The 23,929-nt window shown below is 42.7% G+C and overlaps 1 protein-coding gene across 7 annotated transcripts in view; it reads right to left on the bottom strand.

Annotated features, from left to right (window-relative positions):
- Positions 1–23,929, bottom strand: part of LOC143997550 (catenin delta-1-like) — a 575,442-nt gene that overhangs the window by 146,844 nt on the left and 404,669 nt on the right. For all 7 annotated transcript variants that reach the window (XM_077493212.1, XM_077493213.1, XM_077493214.1 and 4 more), the window contains 2 exons: positions 3,231–3,381; positions 2,888–3,077 (listed from right to left, as the gene is read on the bottom strand). In XM_077493212.1, the coding sequence (XP_077349338.1) occupies positions 2,888–3,077; positions 3,231–3,381 (341 nt within the window). The remainder of the gene's footprint in view (positions 1–2,887; positions 3,078–3,230; positions 3,382–23,929) is intronic.

Genomic DNA, 23,929 nt, shown 5'->3' with positions numbered 1-23,929 from the left:
TATATTTTTGGGGGATATTTATTATAACAAAAAGTAAAAAATAATGCGTTTTTTCTTCAAAATTGTCACTCTATTTTTGTTTATAGCGCAAAAAATAAAAACCGCAGGGGTGATCAAATACCACCAAAAGAAAGCTCTATTTGTGGGAAAAAAAGGACGTCAATTTTGTTTGGGATCCACGTCGCACGTCCGCGCAATTGTCAGTTAAAGCGACGCAGTGCCGAATCGCAAAAAGTGGTCTGGTCTTTGACCAGCAAATTGGTCCGGTCTGAAAGTGGTTAAAAATAGGATTTTTGTACTCACCGTAAAATCCCTCTCTCTGAAGTTCATTGACGGACACAGCTCCTTTAATTCTTGACCTTAGGGTTATCACGCCACTTCAGGAGAGGACTAGGCAGAACATGCAACTGATGTATAAAAACAGGAAAGACTGCACAGCACTGCCCAGCGGGCGGTCCCTCTGGCTATAACCCCTCACCCTGCTTCCTGCAGCTCAGTTCGTCAAAAAGCAGTACAAACATAAATAGGAGGAGTGGGTGCTATGTCAGTCAATGAACTTCAGAAAAAAGGATTTTACGGTGAGTACAAAAATCCCATTTTCTCTTTCGTTCATTGACGGACACAGCTCCTTTAATTCTTGACCTTAGGGGCATCCCCAAGCAGTGTAAACAAACAAGGGGTGGAAACCGCAAAAAACATAACTTCATCCACAACAAAAGGAACACCTCAACAGAGGAGTCGCCATCTTAAAACGTCTGACATCAAAACCAGCGGCCAACTTGTGCATAAAAAGATGCGCTTACAACAAACTAGTAACTTAACCACTTCAATAACAGGCACATAGACACGTTCCTGCCCAAGCCAATTTTCAGCTTTCAGCGCTGTAGCAATTTGAATGACAATTGCACGGTCATACAACACTGTACCCAAATTTTTTTTTATCATTTTGTTCCCACAAATAGAGCTTTCTTTTGGTGGTATTTGATCACCTCTGCAGTTTTTATTTTTTGCGCTATAAACAAAAATAGAGCGACGATTTTGAAAAAACTCATTTTTTACTTTTTGTTATAATAAATATCCCCCAAAAATATATAAAAAAACATTTTTTCCCTCAGTTTAGGCCGATACGCATTCTTCTACATATTTTTTACAATAGAGTATTCTTCTACATATTTTTGGTAAAAAAAAAAAAAAAAAAAAAAAAAATCACAATAAGCGATTGGTTTGCGATTTTTATTTTTTGTGCAACAAATAAAAAAAGATCTAAAACTTTGAAAAAAAAAGAGAAGTTTTCTTTGTTTCTGTTAAATTTTTTGTAAATAAGTAAGTTTTCTTCTTCAAGGACAGGCACTGATATGGCTGCACTGAGGGGCACTGATAGGTGGCACTGATGGGTGGCACTGCTGTGCATCACTTGTTCATTTGTTATATGATGGTGCCAGTCAGTGCCCATTTGTGGGCACAGATTGGACTCACTTGCACCTTCCTGGTGGTCCTGGGGGCATCCCTGGTGGTCTAGTGTGGGCATCCGAGGGGGGGCTGCACTGATAAGCAATCAGGAGAGCTACCGATCGGTTCTCCTCTACTCGCGTCTGTCAGTTTTTCTGTTTACATCGTGAACAGCCATGATACGCGTCCTGGATATCTAGGGAAGCCAGGAAGGCCCCTGATAGTGCAGCGACCATGGAGTGAACTGATTCCATCCTGAATCTTTGCACTTTCAAAAAGCTGTTGAGGGCCTTCAAAGGATATGTCGTGGCCGACCCAGCACGTAGCTAGGGTCTGCTCGCGCTCAATGGCCAGGTTGGGGAGACTACAAGGATCTATATTATCCAGTCGGCTGTTGATAGTAGATCACAGGATCAAAAATTGTAGAAAAAATTCCCAGGACCAATGGTCCCCTCAGGGAGGGAGGTCCTTCTACACTAGGCAGAAAAAAACTGAGCTGCAGGAAGCAGGGTGAGGGGTTATAGTCAGAGGGACCGCTCCCTGGGCGGTGCAGTCTGCCTGTTTTTACATGTGTTACATGTTCTGCCTAGTCTTCTCCTGAAGTTGCGCGATAACCTTAAGGTCAAGAATTAAAGGAGTGGTGTCCGTCAATGAACGAAAGAGAAAATTGTATGGATTGTCTTTGTTTGGCTCTTGTAAGCACTTCCCATTTTTTTCTATATCTGACCCTATGTGATGCATTATTATATTTTGATAATAACTATTGATTGGATTTATTGTGTTAGAATTAGCTTGGTGGTAATAGGTAAGCGATTGTGAGATTCATATGGGGTTAATTTAATCCACGTGCTTTCAATTTTGGGAGCATGAGACTCTCCTGTGGGGCAACACCCACCTGGGGTTTTTTTTTTTTTTTTTTTAAGAGGAAGGGTTTTGTAGTATGTTAGACCAGTGTTTCTCAACTCCAGTTCTCAAGGCGCCCCAACAGGTCATGTTTTCAGGCTTACCATTATTTTGCACAGGTGATTTGATCAGTTTCACTGCCTTAGTAATTACCACAACCATATAATTTCAGGGAAATCCTGAAAACATGACCTGTCGGGGCGCCTTGAGGACTGGGGTTGAGAAACACTGTGTTAGACATTGCCAGACAGCCTGAGGAAGAGCAGGGATGCTCGCAACGGTATACGGTAGCTGCTATTGCTGATGTACATGACATTTGTTGATTTAAAGACAAAGTAAATTTATTGCAAGTTGGAGAACGTGTTCCTTTGTGTGTGTATATATGTATATATATGTATATATATATATATATATATATATATATATATATATATATATATATATATATATATAATCTATCATATCCTGTACATGCAAGAAGCTCTCTAAAATCAGGCTTTAAAGTGAAATGCAAAAATACTAATCAGACACTTACCCTCCTTTGTTGATGAGAACAAGCCTCTCAATTCCTTGGCTCTCCCGCAGCTTCTTAGCTGCTTCTAAATTTCCAGTGATGACTTCCTGGATGGTGCCAAGTACTGCCACAGTTGTATCCTCTGAAACTTTGTTTGACTGGGGAGAAGAACTGGGGAGACGAGCAACCAGACTGCTGAGAGCATGCTTACCTGCAAAGGGTGCCACATAAGAAAAAAGACAGAAATTGAATATGTATTTTTATTTAACCTTATTCCTTATCCACTCCCCAATTAGCTTGTTTTGTCATGTTGTACCCACCCCAGTAACCAATCCCTACAAGAATCACAAGACAACTGCCTCACCAATCAGCTCCCTGTTCCGGTTGTCTCCACATAGATTTCGAAGAGCCCCACATACGGCACGTACAACACGCTCATTCTCATGGGTAAGGTGATCAGCAAGTGACGAAAGACCTTTTTCCAGACGGACAGCAGCACGAATACAACGGCCATACTGCGAAAGCCACACCACATAGTATGAGACAATGCAAGCTCACTAACAACAACAAAAGAAAATAATGCATCTCTTTAAAAATTACATTAAAAAGGTTAACAGTATTTGTGGCCACATTTACATGTGTTTTTTGTGTGCAGTGAGGTGACTTTCCATTCTATTTCAATGGCACCCCAAGGGACATGCATGAACAAAAACACCTGACATTCAGCAATGTAAACAAAACAAGCTAGGAGAGGTTTTTGGCTTGTGGGTGACAATGTTCCAAGAAGGCCAAAAAAATGCAAGTAAAAATAAGAACAGGAAATGAATGCTTTTATCTTATTTCAGTATATCTAGGACACAAAGCAGATGTGCAAATAGTACTACATACCTGTCAGTCAATGCCGTCAGTGCAATTACACAAAACTGATTATTTCTAGACTGCACTCATTAAGTAGCCACCAGACCATGAAAGAGAGGCATTTTCACTTACCTGTAAATTCCATATCTTGGAGTACAGTACAGAACACGGACTGAATATTCATAGACCCTCAGATGTACCCAAGCAATGAATAAGAAGGGTGATCAACAACTAGGCAAACAATACTGTGCCAACAACCCATCTTTAAAATGCCACTGCATGAATCTTGTGCCTAAAAGCTGTATCCGCAGAAGATTGGATGTCCATCTGGCAGATCTTTGCAAGGATATCAGCAGATGTCCAGGTGGTACAAAAGTTGGGCTACAGAGGCCCAACTTTTGTACCACCCATGATCCCATGATCTGGTGGAATGGGTACAAAAAAAAGCACAAGAGGAGATTTGTACTTCAGAATGTAAGTTCTAGTGATTATATTTCTTATCCATCCAAGAGATTAAGTCTTTTGAAGCAGGGGTTTCCTTGTGAAGTACTGAATACAGGACAAATGCAGAATACATTTTCCTGACTGAAGCTGTTGCTAAGCTAAGCTGTAGATGCTATAGGCTCTGACTAGGCTCAGGCAACTATGTGCTCACTGAGGAAGGATACCACCTTAGAACAAAACGTTAGTCTTGGGCATAAGACTATGCGGTCAATATGAAAGATAAGGGATGACTTCTTACAAGAGAGTACAGCCAGCTCAGAAACACATTTGACAGATGTGATGACAACCAAAAAGGACACTTTACAAGAAAGGTCATAGTTTCATAGTTAGTAAGGTTGAATAAAGACACTAGTCCATCCAGTTCAACCTGAGTGAGTGTCTACAATTGTCCCTGTACTTTGTACACTCACATTGGTCCCTGCCCTCAAGGAGCCCACAATCCAAGGTCCCCATTCATATACTAGGGCCAATTTTGGACCGAAGCCAATTAACCTACCTGCATGTCTTTGGATTGTGGGAGGAAACCGGAGTACCCGGAGGAAACCCATGCAGGCACAGGGAGAACATGCAAACTCCAGGCAGGTAGTGTCGTGGTTGGGATTTGAACCAATGACCCTTCTTACTGCTAGGTGAGAGTGCTAACCACTACACCACTGTGCCGCCCCGTCATCATGAAAACATCCCTTGTAATAGGAATATGGCACGATTGGACCTATTTACAGTGAGATATGGGGTCAATAAGACCCCACATCTCACCTCTAGGCTGGGAAGCCTAAAATAAAAAAAATATAAAAAAACGACCCTGGCTTCCCAGCCAAAATGGCACCGTTAATTTGAATGCAGAGGCCGGGCGTGATGTCATAACATCGCGCCCGGCCTCCGAACGATCATAGAGACTCCGGGGACGATCTGGTCCGCCGGAAATCTCTATGGTATCACCCGGGGGCCGGTGGATCCTGTGACTGACTCACCGATGGAAGCGGTGAGTCGGTACAAGCACCGGAGGGCAGTGGGAGGGGGGGTGTCCCCTCCCACCGCCCATAAGAACGATCATGCAATATAGTAGTTTGTGTGCCCAGAGAGAATTTGTCGGATTTATATATACAGTGGATATAAAAGTCTACACACCCATGTTAAAATGTCAGGTTTCTGTGACGTAAAAAATGAGACAAAAATAATTTCAGAACTTTTTCCACCTTTAGGCCGGGTTCACACCGCTGCGATGCGGGAACGCCGCGAATCCGCGGCGTTTTCCCGCATAGCATTACTCCCGCCGGCAGTTCACACTGCCCTATGCGGACGGCTGGGAGTGTCAATGTTATGTTAATGACACCCCCAGATCCGTCGGCATATCGCAGTGCGATCTGCCGACTCGCACAGGAATCAGATCGCATGGTGTGAAGCCCCATGCGATCAGATTCTGTTGCGGACCCAAAAAAGGGTCCCGTGCGAGTTTGCTGCGGGAGCGCTGCGAATTCAGCCATACTATCTGTATGGCTGAACTCGCATTGCTACGGAGATCGGATGTGATTTGCTGTGCGAATCACATCCGGATCTCCCCCCGCAGCAGTGTGAACCCAGCCTTAGTGTGACCTATAAACTGCACAACTCAGTTAAAAACAAACCAGGGAGTAAAAAAATAAAATAAACCGCTTCCCGACTGCCTCACGCTGATATACGTCGGAAGAAGGGCACGTACAGGCAAAATCACCGTACCTGTACGTTGCCCTTTAAGAGGCGGCGGAGGCGCACTCGCGGGACGCTCCGTGAATCCGGTCACGGGTCCAGCGGACTATCGCTGCGGGGATACCCGCGATCGCCTCACAGAGAGGAAGAACGGGGAGATGCCGATGTAAACAGCATCTCCCCATTCTGCCTAGCAACAAGTGACACTGATCTCTGCTCCCTGTGATTGGAGCAGAGATCAGTGATCTGTAAAACTTAGCCAGACCCCTACAGTTAGCAACACGCCCCCAAGACACACTTAAACCCTACACTGCCACCTAGTGTTTAACCCCTTCACTGCCAGTGTCATTTACACAGGAATCAGTGCATTTGTATAGCACCGATTGCTGTATAAATGACAATGGTCCCAAAAATGTTTGATGTGTCCGCCATTATGTCGCAGTCAGGATAAAAAAAAAAAAAAAAAACGCTGACCGCCACCATTTAAAAAAATAAATAAAAAATTAATAAAAATGCCATAAAACTATCCCCTATTTTGTAAACGCTATAACTTTTGTGCAAATCAATCGCTCATTGCGTTTTTTTTTTACCAAAAATATGTAGAATATGTATCGGCCTAAACTGAGCAAAAAATATTTTTTTAGGGGATATTTATTATAGCAAAAAGTACGTTTTTTTTTTCAAATTTGTCTTTTTTTTTATTTATAGCGCAAAAAATAAAAACCAGAGGGGTGATTAAATACCACCAAGAGAAAGCTATTTGTGGGGAAAAAAAAGGATGCCAATTTTGTTTGGGTACAACGTCGCACGACCGTGCAATTGTCAGTTAAAGAGACGCAGTGCCGAATCGCTGGTCAGGAAGGGGGTAAATTCTTCCGGGGCTGAAGTGGTTAAGATATGGTTGCATACGTTTTTGTAACTGGGGATGTAGCTGTGTAAAGAATTAAGCAATCACATTCAAACTCATGTTAAATAGGAGTCAGTACACACCTGTCGTCATTTAAAGTGCCTCTGATTAACCCCAAATAAAGCTGTTCTAGTAGGTCTTTCCTGACATTTTCTCAGTCTTATTCTATAGCAAAAGCCATGGTCCGCAGAAAGCTGCCAAACGGATCTCAATGTTAAAAAGTATCCATCACAAGAAGTGTACAGAAGAATTTCCAAGGCAATAGATATACCAGGGAACACAGTGAAGACAGTCATCAGGTGGAAAAAATATGGCACAACAGTGACCTTACCAAGAACTGCACGCTCCTCCAAAATTGATGAAAAGATGAGAAGAAAACTAGTCAGGGAGGCTGCCAAGAGGCCTACAGCAACATTAAAGGAGCTGCAGGAATATCTGGCAAATACTGGCTATGTGGTACATGTGACAACAATCTCCCGTAATAGTCATATGTCTGGGCTATGGGGTAGAGTGGCAAGATGGAAGAATTTTCTTACGAAGAAAAACATCCAAGCCTGGCTAAATGTTGCAAAAGCACATGAAGTTTCTCAAAAGCATGTGGGAAAATGTGCTGCGGTCTGATGAAACCAAGGTTCAACTTTTTGGCCATAATTCCAAGAGATACGTTTGGCGCAAAAATAGCACTGCACATCAAAGGAACACCAGACACACAGTGAAGCATGGTGGTGGCAGCATCATGCTTTAGGGCTGTTTTTCTACAGCTGGAACAGGGGCCTTAAACAAGGTAGAGGGAATTCTGAACGGTTTCAAATATCAGTCAATAGTGGCACAAAACCTTCAGGCTTCTGCTAGAAAGATGAACATGAAGGGGAACTTCATCTTTCAGCATGACAGCAACCCAAAGCATACATCCAAATGAATCGATGCACAAGAAGATTAAAGTTTTGGAATGGCCCAGCCAGTGCCCAGACTTGAACCTGATTGAAAATCTGTGGGGTGATCTGAATAGGGCTGTGCACAGGAGATGCCAATGCAATCTGACAGATTTGGAGTGTTTTTGCTAAGAAGAGTGGGCAAATATTGCCAAGTCAAGGTGTGCCATGCTGATAGACTTTTACCTAAATAGACTGAGTGCTGTCATAAAATCAAAAGGTGCTTCAACAAAGTATTAGTTTAAGGGTGTGCACACTTATAAAACCATATTTTATTTTTACTTCCTTCCACCAAAAAGATTTCACTTTATTGTTCAACAGTTATAGAGTTTATAGGTCACAGAGATAAAAAAAAAGTTCTGAAACTATGCCATCTGTCTATTTTTTGACACCACAGAAACCTGACATTTTAAAAATGGGTGTGTACACGTTTTTTAAAATGTATTCTTTAGCTTTTCATGTAATAAACAAAAACACTTTTCAAAATAATTGCATGCAATCCTTATAACCCAACCATACCCCCCCCCCCCAAAAGCCCTGCCCCCATTATGCTTCCCCTATGCTTACATTCACTCTTCCTACTCCTCCCACTCGAACCTCTGAGAATTTCCTTGTATTCCTTATATATATATATATATATATCTGGGGAAAAATCGTTTTAAATCTTGAATCGAGTTGAGAGGTCAAATCAATTCAAAATTTCAGCAAATCTATTTTTTTTTCACCAGGACATACATACACACACCAGACCGTTTTTAGTACACCAGTGTTCATCTTTTCTTTGTTTTCATCTATATAAAAGAATACCGATCGATCATGTGTAAAAAACAAAAACAAAATGTCTGTTATATAAAGCAAATACAGTAAAATCTTGGAGTCCAGGCTCACACTGTAGCGATGTCGGACATCGCATGTGATTCGCACAGCGGTGCCGATCACATGCGATGTCTGTGCAGTGCGAGTTCAGCCATAGAACATTTGTATAAAAGGTGCAGGGACTTTTTTTTTTTTTTTTTTGATCTATGTGGACAGCTTTACCCAAGATGCCTGCATACTTAGATGTGCCTCTTGTAATCATCAACCATGTGAGTTGCTAAATGTTGTTGTACCTTTATTAAATGTAACCATATTGCTACACAGGCGCCTCTCTTCTCTTTTATACTCTGTAGTTCCTGCAGGATTTTGCTTCTTCTTGTAGAGGTTGCCAATTGTAGATGGACATTTTATGGTTACACAGCCTATCACGTTGCTATAATCTTTTTATATGGAATATAAACTGAAGGACGTATGAATTAATGGTTGTGGAAAGAATCATCCGCGTTTCCATTCGTTTAGGGGGAAATTTGCTTTGATATATGAGTGCTTTGGATTACAAGCATGTTTCCGGAACGAATTATGCTTGCAATCCAAAGTTTTACTGTAATCCTTAAAGCAATTTAGGCCAAAGTGTATTCAGCTACATTTCCTTGGTGTATAAAAATGAATGTGTGAAAGAGTCTACAAACTGTTGTGTGTGTGGGGGGGGAGATTATATATATATATATATATATATATATATATATATATATATATATATATATATACACACACACATACATATACATATACATATATATATATATATATATATATATATACACACACATACATATACATATATATATATATATATATATATATATATATATATATATATATATATACATACATACATACATACACACGTACATATACACTCAATCCTATTAACCACTTACCGACCAGCTCATGTACATATACGTCGGTAGTTTGAAGATGGATAGCTCAGCAACGGCAGCACCTGCCAATATCCATCTTTAGAGCCGGTGGTTCTGTTTACGATAATGGTGGTCCCTGTGGCGGGTTCACCACGAGATCACCATTATCGGTGGCGGGAGAGGGGGCCCCCCCAATCTCGCCGCTTACCAGAGCCATTGGTAACGGCGGAGGAGATCGGGTCATTCATGCCGCTGGGTATGGAGACGAGTGATGGGAAGATGGCCCCCACCAGTCTATACCATAGCAGGGCGAAAGCGATGTCAATACGTCACTTCCGCCTATACTTCTTAAAAGGTAGATTTTTTCAAATGACAATTTTTTTTTTCTCATATAAGTCCAAATATGAGATCTGAGGACTTTGACCCCAGATTTCATATTCAAGAGGACCTGTCATGCTTTTTTCTATTACAAGGGATGTTTACATTCCTTGTAATAGGAATGAAAGTGACCCATTTTTTTTTTTTTTTTAAAACAGTGAAAAAATAAATAAAATCAAGTAAAATAAGAAAAATAATATTTTTGTTTTTTAAAGTGCCCTGTCCCGACGAGCTCGCACGCAGAAGTGAACGCATACGTGAGTAGCTTTCAAATATGAAAACGGTGGTCAGACCACACGTGAGATATCGCTGTGATCGGTAGAGAAAGAGCAATAATTATAGCCCTAGACCTCCTCTGTAATGCACAACATGCAACCTGTAAAATTTTTTAAACGTCACCTATGGAGATTTTGGATGGTAAAAGTTTGATGCCATTCTGCAGGTGGGCGCAATTTTGAAGCGTGACACGTTGCGTATCATCTTACTCGGCGTAACATTATCTTTCACAATATAAAATAAAAATTTGAATTACTTTACTGTTGTCCTATTTTTTGTTCAAAAAAGTGATTTTTTTTCAAAAAAAGTGCGCTTGTAAGACCGCTGCACAAATAAAGTGTGAAAAAAAATAAGTATTGCAATGACTCCCTTTTTATTCTCTAGAGGGTTAGAAAAAAAAAACCAATATATATAATATTTGGGGGTCAGAAGTGATTTTCTAGCAAAAAAAATAAAAAATGCTTTAACCCCTTGCCACCGAGCGTACGCAGATGTGCGTACTCGGCGATTGGCTTTCCAGCCATAACAACCGATGCGGCTAAAAGCCGTTGGGCTGTTATGCCGGAGGAGCGGGAGGGGATGTCCCCCCCTCCCGTTCAATCGGGAGCACCGATGCACGATTCGCTGCTTCCAGCGGCTAGGGAGGGACTGGAATGAAGCCGTAAGTGGCTTCATTCCAGTCTCCTAATTGTAAATACTGAAGCGACGTCATGACGTCACTTCCGGTTTACTCAGCTGCCAATGGTGCCGGATTTAAAAATAAATACACTATTCAGAATCGCCGAAAACTTTGAAATGTAAAGGAGGGATCGGGGGTCTTTTAGACCCCCGATCCCTCCATAAAGAGTACCTGTCACCACCTATTATTGTTACAAGGGATGTTTACATTCCTTGTGACAGCAATAAAAGTGATCACATTTTTTATTTATTTTTTAAAAACTATTTATTAATTTTAAAATAAATAAAAAAAAAAACATTTTTTTAAAGCGCCCCCCGTCGCCGGGAGCTTGCGCAGCAAAGAAAACGCATACGGAAGTCGCACCCGCATATGTAAATGGCGTCAAAACGAGAGCAATAATTCTAGCACTAGATCTCCTCTGTAACTCTAACGTGGTAATCGGAAACATTTTTTAAAGCGTCACCTAGAGATTTTTAGGTACCGTAGTTTGTCCTCATTCCACGAGTGCGTGCAATTATGAAGTGTGACATGTTTGGTATCTATTTACTCGGCGTAACATTAGCTTTCACATTCTGCAAAAAAATTGGGCTAATTTTACTTTTTTTTTGTTTTAATTCATGAAAGTGTCCCTTTTCCCAAAAAGTGGCGTTTAAAACACTGCTGCGCAAATACCGTGTGACAATCGCCGTTTTATTCTCAAGTGTCTCTGCTAAAAGATATATATATAATGTTTGGGGGTTCCAAGTAATTTTCTAGCAAAAAATATGGATTTTATCTTGTAAACACCAAATGTCAAAAATAGGCTTAGTCATGAAAGGGTTAAACATGTAAACACCAAAATTTCAAAGCGAGGCTAGTCCTTAAGTGGTTAAACCACTCCTTTAGACCCCTTTCACACTGGGGCACTTTGCAGGTGCTACAGTGCTAAAAATAGCGTCTGCAAAGCACCCTGAAACAGCCACTGCTGGAGCAGTGCGCTTGCAGGACGTTTAAAAAACTCCTGCAAGCAGCATCTCTGGAGTGGGGCAACGTGGCTATACCGTTGCTGCAGCGGGTGGTTTTAACAGTTTTCTGGCCACTGGCGGGGCAAAAATGAATTAGAAAATAGCGACGTTTTACCGCTGGTGCCCGCACCGCCCCAGTGTGAAAGGGGACTTTGTGAAGGGCTTTCCTTTTCCTGCCATTTCTTTGGCATCACGCCTTTAGCGTTTATTAAATATGGTAGTAAAGTGTTCTGATACTTTAATATTCTCAGATCTGTAATGTGGAACAGACAACTATTGTGGAATAGAGGGGGTAAACCTATGTAGCGCTGGCATCCTTGCCTACTAAATTATATTAGCATTTACAATGAAAGTCTATGGACGTTTCTATGGCTTAGTGTTTGGCCCCATCTAGCAGCCAAACACCGATAGTGGACTTAAATGATTTTTTGCTTCAGCAATGCATTGAACTTTGTACAGGAAGTGACTTATTTACACTAGGGAGGTGACCTTTTTACCCAGGATGTCGGGTGACTTACCCATGGACACCCTCTTTGACAGTGCATGTTGCGTAGGACATAAAAAGGAGCACGAGCGGCCATCTTAGGTCTCTTGGGAACGCATGGCCTATCTGTGAGGACTTGTGAGGAGGCCTCCCGGAGGAAGTGGCCTATTGCCTTTGCGGAGCTCAACCCTACTCGATTGTATGAGTGACCCAAAGTGCCAGAGACACAGTGATCGGATTGGGAAGATCTAGAGGCACTCATTTGAACATCAGAAGACTGAGTCCACCTAACAGAAACAACGGAGCCGGCTGACATAGAAGCAAGCTGCAAACACCGGACCAGAGTACCATACCGAGCTTTTTTTTTATATTCTTTATTTATACTCAAGGAGGTTACAAGGTTAAATTACATACATCTTCATAGTTACATACATACATTCATCAGTTCCCGGCCCGTCTTACTCTCTGCAAAAATTCTATTTCCCTGATTTTAATAGCTGAGAACCCTTTCTTATTTATCTCTACTGTTATTAAGTATTCCACTTTTCCTCCTTTTATTTTAATATTTTCCCCCAGCCTTCCCCCCTCCCCCCAGAAAAAAAACAGGAATACAGTTTACTTAATCCCACTACATAGTGGTTTCCTTATCTTTCCCTGTTCCCCATCAGTTTCTTTCCCTCCTCTGAAGAGAGAAAAGCATTCCAAACCGTCCATACCCTGGCATATTGCTCACTTCTGTCCTGGGCCGAGTATACTAAATCTTCCACAGCCCCCACCTTCCTAACTTTATTTAACCACATTGCTATTGTGGGTGGCTTAGGATCTTTCCAAGATCAGGCAGTACATGCCTTGGCCTCATTAACCATATGACACAATAGCGAACTCTTATATTTTCTTATAGGAATATGTGAGAGGTGCAACAGAAAAAAAGCCGGGTCATCCAGTATTCGATATTCGGTAAAATTTTGCACAATTTTTTGCACATCTCTCCAATACCGTTTGATCTTGGGACAGGTCCAAAAAATATGGAATAAAGTCCCCCGTCCCACCTCCAACATTGATCTGAAGCTCCAGGGAAGAACCTCTGGAGCTTCGATGGGGTATAATACCACCTCGTCAACAACTTATAATTTCATTCCTGAGTTCCAGTTCAGATTGATGAGTTTAACGAGAGGTATATCATCCTCTGATGTTGATCTGATGAAAATGTCCTATCCAAGTCCCTTTCGCACTTTACAAAACCTGGCATCTCATAATTATCTGGGGGGGCTATGAGCATTGTATACATCTTTGATATCGTTCGAGACAGAGGTTTCTTCTCTTCACAGTATATTTCAAATCTTGTCAGATCTCGTTTATAGTTTATTGCTGGACCTAATGACTCAAAGAAGTGCCGAAGCTGCATTGCCTGCCAAACCTTAATTTCAAATCGGCCCCCCTGTTGAGTCAATACGGTCACTGTTGGCCAGGAGTCGAATTGCAAAAAGTGTGATGCCCGAGTATAACCCTTTTCCCACAGGCTCTCAAAGGCCCTCCTCTCCATTCCTGGTTTAAAACTAGGGTTACCTAGTATCGGGAATAGTGGGGATTGTGTTGACGAAAATTTAGAATTCTGACTAATTCTAAGCCCTATTTGCAATGTTGGGCCTATAAGAGGGTGTTTTTTCATGGATTCCGGTAGTACTGTGTAGCACCAGATCGCTCTTCGTAGGGGTACTGTACACATTTCTTGCTCTAGTTCCGTCCATAGTTTAAATTCTGTGTGTCGACACCAATCAATAATCCTCCCAATATGAACCGCCTTATAATATTTAAATAAATCTGGAGCTGCCAAGCCTCCGTCTCTTTTTAGCAATGTCATCCGGCTTCTACTAATCCTTGGTCGCTTACCTGACCAAATAAATTTTGTAAACATCATATCTATTTTGCGGAAGAAAGCAGGTGGAATCTCTATCGGTAGGGCCTGTAATAAATACAGAAATTTTGGCAGAATACTCATTTTAATGGAATTGCAGCGGCCAAACCATGAATGCAGTCCATGTTGCCATTTCTCTAACAAAGTTCTAACTGTCTTAAGGAGCGGGGGAAAGTTCATCTTAAATGTCTCCTCTATCTTTGCTGGGATCTGTGTGCCCAGGTACTTTAAAGCCGTCCCTACCCATTTAAATTTAAAATTGGGTTGTAGCAATTGTTGTTTTTCCCGGGGTAGAGCTACTCCCATTGCCTCTGACTTTGAATAGTTAATTTTAAAATTTGCTAGTGCTCCATATTCTTCTATTTCCTTCATTAGATTTGGCAGTGAGGTGTGTGGACTGACCAGTGAGAACAGCAAATCATCTGCATACGCAGAGATTTTATAGTTCCTATCTCCTAATTGTAGACCTCTAATATCTGGGTTTAACCTGATTTTATTCAGTAATGGTTCTATCGAAAGGGCAAATAGCATAGGAGACAGTGGGCAACCTTGCCGTGTTCCATTTGAAATTTGAATCGGCTCTGAGAGTACCCCGTTGACTTTAACCAGAGCTTGAGGGGAGGAGTATATTCCAGATATCCATTTTATCATATGCTCACCTAATCCCATATGCCTCAATACTTCAAACATGAACCCCCAGTTAACCCTATCGAATGCTTTTTCTGCATCCGTACTTAAAAAGATAGAGGGTGTTCTAGTTTGATTGGCATAGTGGACCAGGTTGAGTACCTTAACCGTGTTGTCTCTCGCCTCCCTAGTAGGGATGAACCCTACTTGGTCTCGATGTACCAGTTGGTTTAATAATGGTTGGAGGCGAGAAGACAACAGTTTGGTGAAAAGCTTCAAATCGCAGTTTAACAATGAGATAGGCCGGTAACTCCCACATTCCGCGGGATCTTTCCCTTCCTTTGGTATTACCGAGATATGCGCTCTAAGTGCATCCAGGGGGAGGGCAGCCGCTTGGCCAATTGCATTAAAGGCCTTTAACATATGCATACCTAAGGTTGGGAGGAAACTCTTATAGTATTGGATTGAAAATCCATCCGGTCCCAGCGCTTTCCCATGTTTAACTGATTTTATCACTACATTTAATTCCTCTATCGTTATAGGGGCTTCCAGTCTGCTACGCTCCATGGAAGAGAGCCTACATAGACCTGCTGCTGATAGGTATTCTTCCATTTTAACCTGGGGTACTAGAGGTAGTGACAGATTGTATAACGAAGAGTAATATTCTCCAAATCTCTTAGCTATCTCATTGGGCCGAGAAATCAAACGTCCATTTTCTCCCTTAATATGAGGGACATAAACCATCTTCCCCTTCTCTTTAAGTTTCCCTGCTAATGCTTTGCTACACTTATCCCCTAGTTCATACGTTATTTTCCTGCCGAACTGGATTGCCGCTTTCGCTTTACATCGGAGGAGATCAGCCAACTGTCTCCTCAGATGTGCCAACTCATTTCCTATAGATGTAGTTTGTATATTCTTATGAAGAGTCTCCAACTTGAATTTCGTCTACCAGTTTTACCATCTGTTCTTCTCGCACTTTTTTTAATCGAGAGCCATGTTTAATCAGCACTCCTCTCATTACCGCCTTGTGTGCCTCCCATATCATGCCCGGGTCACTCCCCGGGGTGTCGTTTATCTGGAAGTACGCTTCCATTTCTTTCCCTACATCTTCCCGTATTTCGGGAATCTGCAACAGACTTTCATTTAAACGCCATTGCCGCCCCGTGGAGGGAGCCGGGCCCGACAGGGATATCTGTAGCGTCACTGGTGCATGATCTGACCAAGTTATATTTCCTATCTCTACTTTCTGTACTGATGGCAATAAGTAATGTGGTATCAAAAAGAGATCAATGCGGGAGTAGAGTTGATGCGGATTTGAGAAGAATGTATAGTCTCTCTCTCCTACATGCAACAACCTCCATACATCCACCAAATGCATCTCTTGCAACTTCCGCACTATCTTCCCTCTGACACCCTTGGGGGATGATGAGACTCCCGATGACGTATCTTCCTTGGGATCCAACGGTATGTTAAAATCTCCACCTAAGATCATTTTCCCTTCTGCAAATTCCATTAATTTAGTCAGAGTTTTACTTATAAAATTATCTTGATGTGTATTTGGCGCATATACAGTGGCTAGCGTAACCTTTGCCCCCCCCATTTGTCCCTTTATAAAGAGGAAGCGTCCATCTACATCTTTCCGCATATCCGAAAGAGCCCAGGGTACCCGGTTCGAAATTAAGATAGACACTCCCTTAGACTTCGATACTTGATTATGTACATGGTATACACAGGGGAAGAATCTATTCTGGAGATACGGGAGATCGCTCCTTTTAAAGTGTGTTTCTTGTATGAAGGCTACGTCCGTACTGGATCGTTTTAATTCGTTAAGGAGTATTTTCCGCTTCTCCGGTATGTTCAATCCTTTTGCATTTATGGAGGTTACCCTTATCCCTCCATCTTCAGAGGAATATAGAAAGGCAGTAGTGAACAGCAAAAAAAACAAAAAAAAACAAAACTTTTCTAATCTGACCCTAACCCACCCCCTATCCCATCAGCCCCTAAGAGAGGCACCCAACTCTGAACCTCCAGTTATACGGTTCACGTGGGTGCAAACCTAATTAGGGGGTTGACTTGAATCGGCCAGAGTGCTCTACTCCTGTACCCTCCCCCCAGTCTCCCCCTTTCTCAACCTTTATCTCTTTCTTCCACTGCGCAGCGCATTTTATTTCCATGGTGGGAATAAATCCCATCGTTTACTGTCGCAGTCCCCTTCTCTTTTTTCTTCATCTTTCCTCTTCCTCCCCCTTCTATCCCTCTAGTCCCTCCTCGTTCCTGGATCCCCTTCTATCTTCTTGTGTTCTTTTATCTTTTCCCCTGTCCCTTCTATATTTTCTCTTCCACTGGCTTCTATTTCCTCCCCCCCCCACCTCCCCTCCTCTCCTCTCCCCCCCTAGAACCCCCCTCCGACTTTTCCTTCCTTTTTCTGGAATTTTACTACCTTCTTACTACATCCCTTTCTTTGACTTCATTCCTCTTATCGCCTATAACTCCTGCTCCTTCTGTTTAACTACTCCGCAAGTCCCCCACATCCCGTGAACCTACTGAACCCAACCATGCAGTGGAAACGTGAATTAAAGTACCCTTACCCCCCACCCCCCTTCACTATCTTCTACTTCACTCCTCCACCCCTACTCTTTATCCCACATCCAACTATTTCTCTTACTCACTATTTTTCTCATAACTTACTAAGTAACCGTGTTATTTCCCATGTGTTCTTGCCTTGTCCCTTCCTGTGTTCCAGTCTCAATTTCATAAACAATAAAGTACCCAAACCCCTAAAAAAAAAAAAGGGGGAGTTTAGTTCCCTCTGCGATATGATGGAGTTTTCTTAATGGGTGTGTCTCATTAATCAATCAACCTACTGCCTATTTCCAGTTTATTGAAGGTGAGTTCTTTGGGGGCAAATTGGGGAGGGAAAGGGCCATCATTCACTACTTCTCTAGTTTACAGAGGGGTTTATACATTTTTCTTTATTTCTTTATTACCTTATACATATTAGTATTATAAATCCTTCCCCCCTTTTTATTTCCCCTTTTATAAACTTTTATACCCCCCTCAATCTAAGTCCCCCCCTGCCCTAAAAAAAAAAAAAAAAAAGAGAAAAAAAAAGGAGACCCTACCCCCGTAGTGTCAATATTACCCAGTATTACCCATATATATTCTCAAAGAACGTGACCATGAAAAAAAATATAATTGTATATTTTTCCCCCCGTGCTGACTCCCCTAGAGAAGAGTGGACAGGGAACACCCCACTATTTTGGGTGTTCCCGCCAAACTTCTCTTTCTTCTCTACAAACAACAGAAAAAAAAAAAAAAGAAAATCTGTCAAATAGGGAGACATTTTTATTTTCTCTATCCCCTCAAACCAAAACCAAATGTGCAACCACAACACCCTCACAGTACCCACACAGTAACCTCCGTATCTCTGTAAAAGAAAAAAAAAGAAAAATCCCAACCACTATCTTTCCATCCTCCTCCCCCCCTCCTCCTCCCTCTCCTTCTGAAACCTCCAAAAAAAAACTTCTACTAGTTTCATTGGAGGGCGAGGAGGGGACCCCAAAAAAAAAGAAGAAAAAAAAGGGGGGAAGGTTAGGACATTTCTTCTTGAAAGAGGGGTTAAAACAAGGGGAAATACTTTTTCAAGAGGATCCAGAAAAGTGGGCCCCAAGAAGAGTCTCACCCCACCTCCCCCTATTTAACAGCTGAAATTGCTATCTAGTTTCCCCTCTTCTCTGGGGGTTTAAGTCCATTCCCCCTCGAGAGGTCCTTATTTTTCAGGGGTCCTGTTATTGATTGGAGCCAGTTCGGTATCTCAAAAGCTTGTTCCTAAAAAGGAGAACAGATCCGGGAGTTCTGCCAGATGTCGCAAATAGAAAGTCATCGCATCTTTTCTTACAGTCAGCGCTATAGGATATCCCCACTTATAGGCCCCTCCTGTACGTTTAATTCTGTCCAAGAGTGGGCGCATCATTGCCCTTCGCTGCAGAGTGGCGCGGGATAAGTCAGGCAGTACTTTCACCCTTACTCCATCATACTCTATCTCCTGCTTCCCACGCTTTACGACTTATTAACTCTTTCTGAGCAAAGCGATAGAATCGACATATAACGTCTCTAGGTCTATTTATATTTACTGACGGGGGTCCAAAGGCTCTATGCACTCTCTCAAACTCCCGATCCTGGGGGAGAGCAAGAGCTTGCAATTGTTGGCAAATAGCTTGTACCGTAAACTGCAGTGCATCCCGTCCTACTGTCTCAGGAATCCCTCTGAATCTCAGATTCTGACGGCGGCTGCGGTCTTCCATTGCCTCTATTTGCAACTGCATATTAGAAACATATAAAACTTGTAAACTCTGTACCTGTTCCAGCTGTTGAACACGCTTCTCCAGGGATACCCGTTGGTCTTCCTCTCTTAGGAGCCTGATAGGTGCTGCACTTCGGTTTGAACTAACTTCATCTCCCGTCGGAGTGTGTCCTCAAACCTAGTCACCATTGTATCAATATCTGCACGTGTAGGGAGCGCTTGAAACAGCGCTCTCAATTCTGGGTCTCCCATAGGTAGCTGTATACTTCCCTGATGTTCCTGGCGGTTATCACTCTCCTCCATTACCTCCTCTCTCTGCAGTCCCCGAGTCTTACCCATCTGAGGCAGGGGAATAGATAGTCTTCGTTCCTGCATCTCACTTGTCTCTCCTACGGCTGGCTCGTGCGTGCACTTGCTCAGCTTGTCTCCACCTACCACTAGGTCACGTGGTCCCGTCTGATGTTTCTTAGACACCGCCGCTTTCGTATGGGGGAAGAAGCGCTCTATCTCCGGCTGTTCCCCCGGTTTTTGAGCCCCCTTCTCCTTCATCCCAGGGTGAGCGCTTACTCTATACCACGCTGCTTAGAGAGAGGGGGGAGGCTAGATACACTGTGTCCGTAGCATCTATACCACGCCGCTTAGAGAGAGTAAGGGAGGCTAAGCACGCTGTGTCCGTAGCATCGCTGAGAGACCGGGTGGAGGGCAGGAGCTTCTACGAGCGTGTGTCTCTCCTACTCCGCCATCTCCAAGCCACTCCCCTCGGAGATTGTGTCACCATACCGAGCTTCTGATCCATTTGGTGAGCGGGTTGCGGCCCATAGTTTATTAACTTTTGCACTTAGTCAGATTTATATACAGGCCCGGCTGGGATTCATAGTCCTACAGAGGAGTATAGCAACTGACACTAGGCAGGCATAAAGCCCATCTGCCATTGCATCTCAAGCCTTGTATCATAGTTACGGAAACATCAGGATCATCTTTAACTCTACTTTAATTACTTTATTCCTTGGATTACAAATTATAAGAAATTACAATAGCTAGCAGAAGACAAGAAGACTAAAGACTGAGCACTTTTAATGAGATCTCACAAATAGCTATAAAAGTAGGGGGAACTCCCTTGTAATTATATTGTTTATAATTGTTTTATCTAAAATCATTGTTCTGTCATTCTATGTTGGGATGACAGCACAATTACTGTAAACACCTGTTTGCCAATATATACAGTAAAATATATTTGGTTAAGTACCTCGTTGTCTGGAGTATTGTTTTCTCCCAGCAGGTGGAACCAGTGGATCCTGAGGTGACAATACAGGTACAGTACAGAACAAAAGTTTTGACACACCTTCTCATTCAAAGAGTTTTCTTTATTTTCATGACTATTAAAATTGTAGATTCACACTGAAGGCATCAAAACTATGAATTAACACATGTGGAATTATATACTTAACAAAAAAGTGTGAAACAACCGAAAATGTCTTATATTCTAGGGTCTTCAAAGTAGCCACCTTTTGCATTGATTACTGCTTCACACACTCTTGGCATTCTGTTGATGAGCTTCAAGAGGTAGTCACCTGAAATGGTTTTCACTTCACAGGTGTGCCCTGTCAGGTTTAATAAGTGTGATTTCAAGCCTTATAAATGGGGTTGGGACCATCAGTTGTGTTGTGCAGGAGGTGGATACAGTACACAGCTGATGGTCCTACTGAATAGACTGTTAGAATTTGTATTGTGGCAAGAAAAAAGCAGCTTAGTAAAGAAAAACGAGTGGCCATCCTTACAAGAAATGAAGGTCAGTCAGTCCGAACAATTGGGAAAAGTTTGAAAGTCAAAGGGGGTTGTGAAGTATGGCCTCAATACAGAAGGTGATTACTCATATAAGAATGTACCATCATCCAGTAATCCTCTCCCTTTCTTGAAAAGTTTGAAAGTGTCCCCAAGTGCAGTCGCAAAAACCATCAAGCGCTACAAAAACTGGCTCACATGAGGACCGCCCCAGGAAAGGAAGACCAAGAGTCACCTCTGCTGTGGACAATAAGTTCATCCGAGTCACCAGCCTCAGAAATCGCAGGATCGCTCAGATTAGAGAACAGGTCAATGCCACACAGAGTTCTAGCAGCAGACACATCTCTAGAACAACTGTTAAGAGGAGACTGTGTGAATCAGGCCTTCATGGTAAAATAGCTGCTAGGAAACCACTGCCGAGGACAGGCAACAAGCAGAAGAGACTTGTTTGGGCTAAAGAACACAAGGAATGGACATTAGACCAGTGGAAATCTGTGCTTTGGTCAGATGAGTCCAAGTTTGAGATCTTTGGTTCCAACCACCGTGTCTTTGTGCGACACAGAAGAGGTGAACGGATGGACTCTACATGCCTGGTTCCCACCGTGAAGCATGGGGGAGGAGGTGTGATGGTGTGGGGGTGCTTTGCTGGTGACACTGTTGGGGATTTATTCAAAATTGAAGGCATACTGAACCAGCATGGCTACCACAGCATTTTGCAGCGGCATGCTATTCCATCCGATTCGCGTTTAGTTGGACCATCATTTTTCAACAGGACAATGACCCCAAACACACCTCCAGGCTGTGTAAGGGCTATTTGACCAAGGAGGAGAGTGATGGGGTGCTGCGCCAGATGATCTGGCCTCCACAGTCACCAGACCTGAACCCAATTGAGATGGTTTGGGGTGAGCTGGACCACAGAGTGAAGGCAAAAGGGACAACAAGTGCTAAGCATCTCTGGGAACTTCTTCAAGACTGTTGGAAAGCCGTTGGCGTTGCACAGCTGACCGGGCTGATTTTGACCATGTGTTTTGGCGGTGCCCGCGGATTGAGGAGTTCTGGAGGGGAGTGACACAGGTTATGCAATCTGTCCTTTCGGTGCCGATTCCAGTCACAGTTGCGGTATGTTTGCTCGGATTGGTGGAGGAGTTGGCACCTCGAAAGGCGCAGAGGACTCTGATTTCTCTGGCGTTGTTTTATGCCCGCAAATCTATCCTGCTATGTTGGAAGAAACCTGAACCTCCTACAGTTTCTTATTGGAAAGGTTTAATTAATAAAGCTTTACCGTTCTATAAAGCCACTTATCTCAGCAGAGGGTGTCCTAACAAATTTGAGAGGGTGTGGAGGTGTTGGCTTGATGCCGCAGACACTGTGAATTGATCGCTAGGTGGGTGGTGTACTCCTTGTGTGTCGGGCGAGGGGCGGGATGGGGAGGGGCTACCCCTTTGGGTTGGCTTGCATCCCCATCTTGGGTAGTTAAATACTCAGTAACGGTACAAACTATGTGTTTATCTGTGTGATGCTGTCGATGATCACAGACTGAGCTTCAGAAGGAGAATGGAGGGCTGCACGGGAGGGAGTTTTGTCGGGCGGGGGGAGGGAATGGTTGGGAAGGGCGGGGGGGGGGGGGTTATGTTTATTTGTATGTTTGTATGTTATTAATGTGTTGAAAAACTTTCAATAAAAATAAATAAAAAAAAAAAAAAAAAAAGACTGTTGGAAAGCCATTTCAGGTGACTACCTCTTGAAGCTCATTAACAGAATGCCAAGAGTGTGCGGAGCAGTAATCAAAGCAAAAGGTGGCTACTTTGAAGAACCTAGAATATAAGACATATTTTCAGTTTCACACTTTTTTGTTCAGTATATAATTCTACATGTGTTAATTCATAGTTTTGATGCCTTCAGTGTGAATCTACAATTTTCATAGTCATGAAAATAAAGAAAACTCTTTGAATGAGAAGGTGTGTCAAAACTTTTGGTCTGTACTGTATATTGTGTTATGTTATATTGTACTGGATTGTATTGAACCACAGCGGTGTCAAGAGGACTGAGTCAAGGTATTATTATTATTATACAGGATTTATATAGCGCCAACAGTTTGCGCAGCGCTTTACAACATGAGGGCAGACAGTACACTTACAATACAAATCAATACAGGAGGGACTAGAGGGCCCTGCTCGTTAGAGCTTACAATCTAGAAGGGAGGGTCAAGCTGAAACAAAAAGGTAATAACTGTGGGGGATGTGCTGATGGAGAAAATGAAAGTACAGTTGTTAGGTGTGGGTAGGATAGGCTTCTCTGAAGAAAAGGGTTTTCAGGGATCGCCTAAAAGCTAATAAAGTAGGAGATAGGCGGACAGATTGGGGTAGGGCATTCCATAGGATTGGAGAGGCTTTGGAAAAGTCCTGGAGGCGAGTATGGGAGGAGGTGATGAGGGAGCTAGAGAGCAGGAGGTCTTGAGAGGAACGAAGAGAACGAGTGGGTTGGTATTTAGAGACTAAGCTAGTGATGTAGCTGGGGGCAGAGTTGTGGATGGCTTTGTACGTAGTTGTTAGTATTTTGAATTAAATTCTTTGGCTGAGCGGAAGCCAGTGGAGGGATTGACAGAGAGGAGTAGCAGAGACAGAGCGATTGGTAAGGTGGATGAGTCTGGCAGCAGCATTCATGATGGATTGAAGAGGTGATAGACTAGGTAGAGGTAAGCCAATGGTAAGGGAGTTGCAGTAGTCGAGGCGAGAGATGACCAGCGAGTGAATTAAGAGCTTTGTTGTGTCATTGGTTAGAAAGGGGTGTATTTTTGGAGATGTTGCGGAGGTTGAGGCGGCAGGATTTGGACAGGGATTGGATGTGTTGTTTGAAGGAGAGGTCAGAGTCCAGGACTACACCTAGAACCTTGGCATGTGGGGATGGGCTTATGGTTGTGCCATCAATTTGGACAGTGAGATCAGGGGAAGGGGCATATGGGGGAGGAAAAATGACAAGTTCGGTTTTGGAT

The sequence above is a fragment of the Lithobates pipiens genome, unplaced genomic scaffold (genome assembly GCF_037356315.1).
Source record: "Lithobates pipiens isolate NorthernLeopardFrog02 unplaced genomic scaffold, aLitPip1_a1.2 Scaffold_19, whole genome shotgun sequence".
In the NCBI taxonomy this organism is placed as follows: Eukaryota; Metazoa; Chordata; class Amphibia; order Anura; family Ranidae; genus Lithobates; species Lithobates pipiens.
The sequence above is the reverse complement of the archived record's forward strand: the minus strand, read 5'-3'. Positions and strand labels throughout refer to the sequence as shown.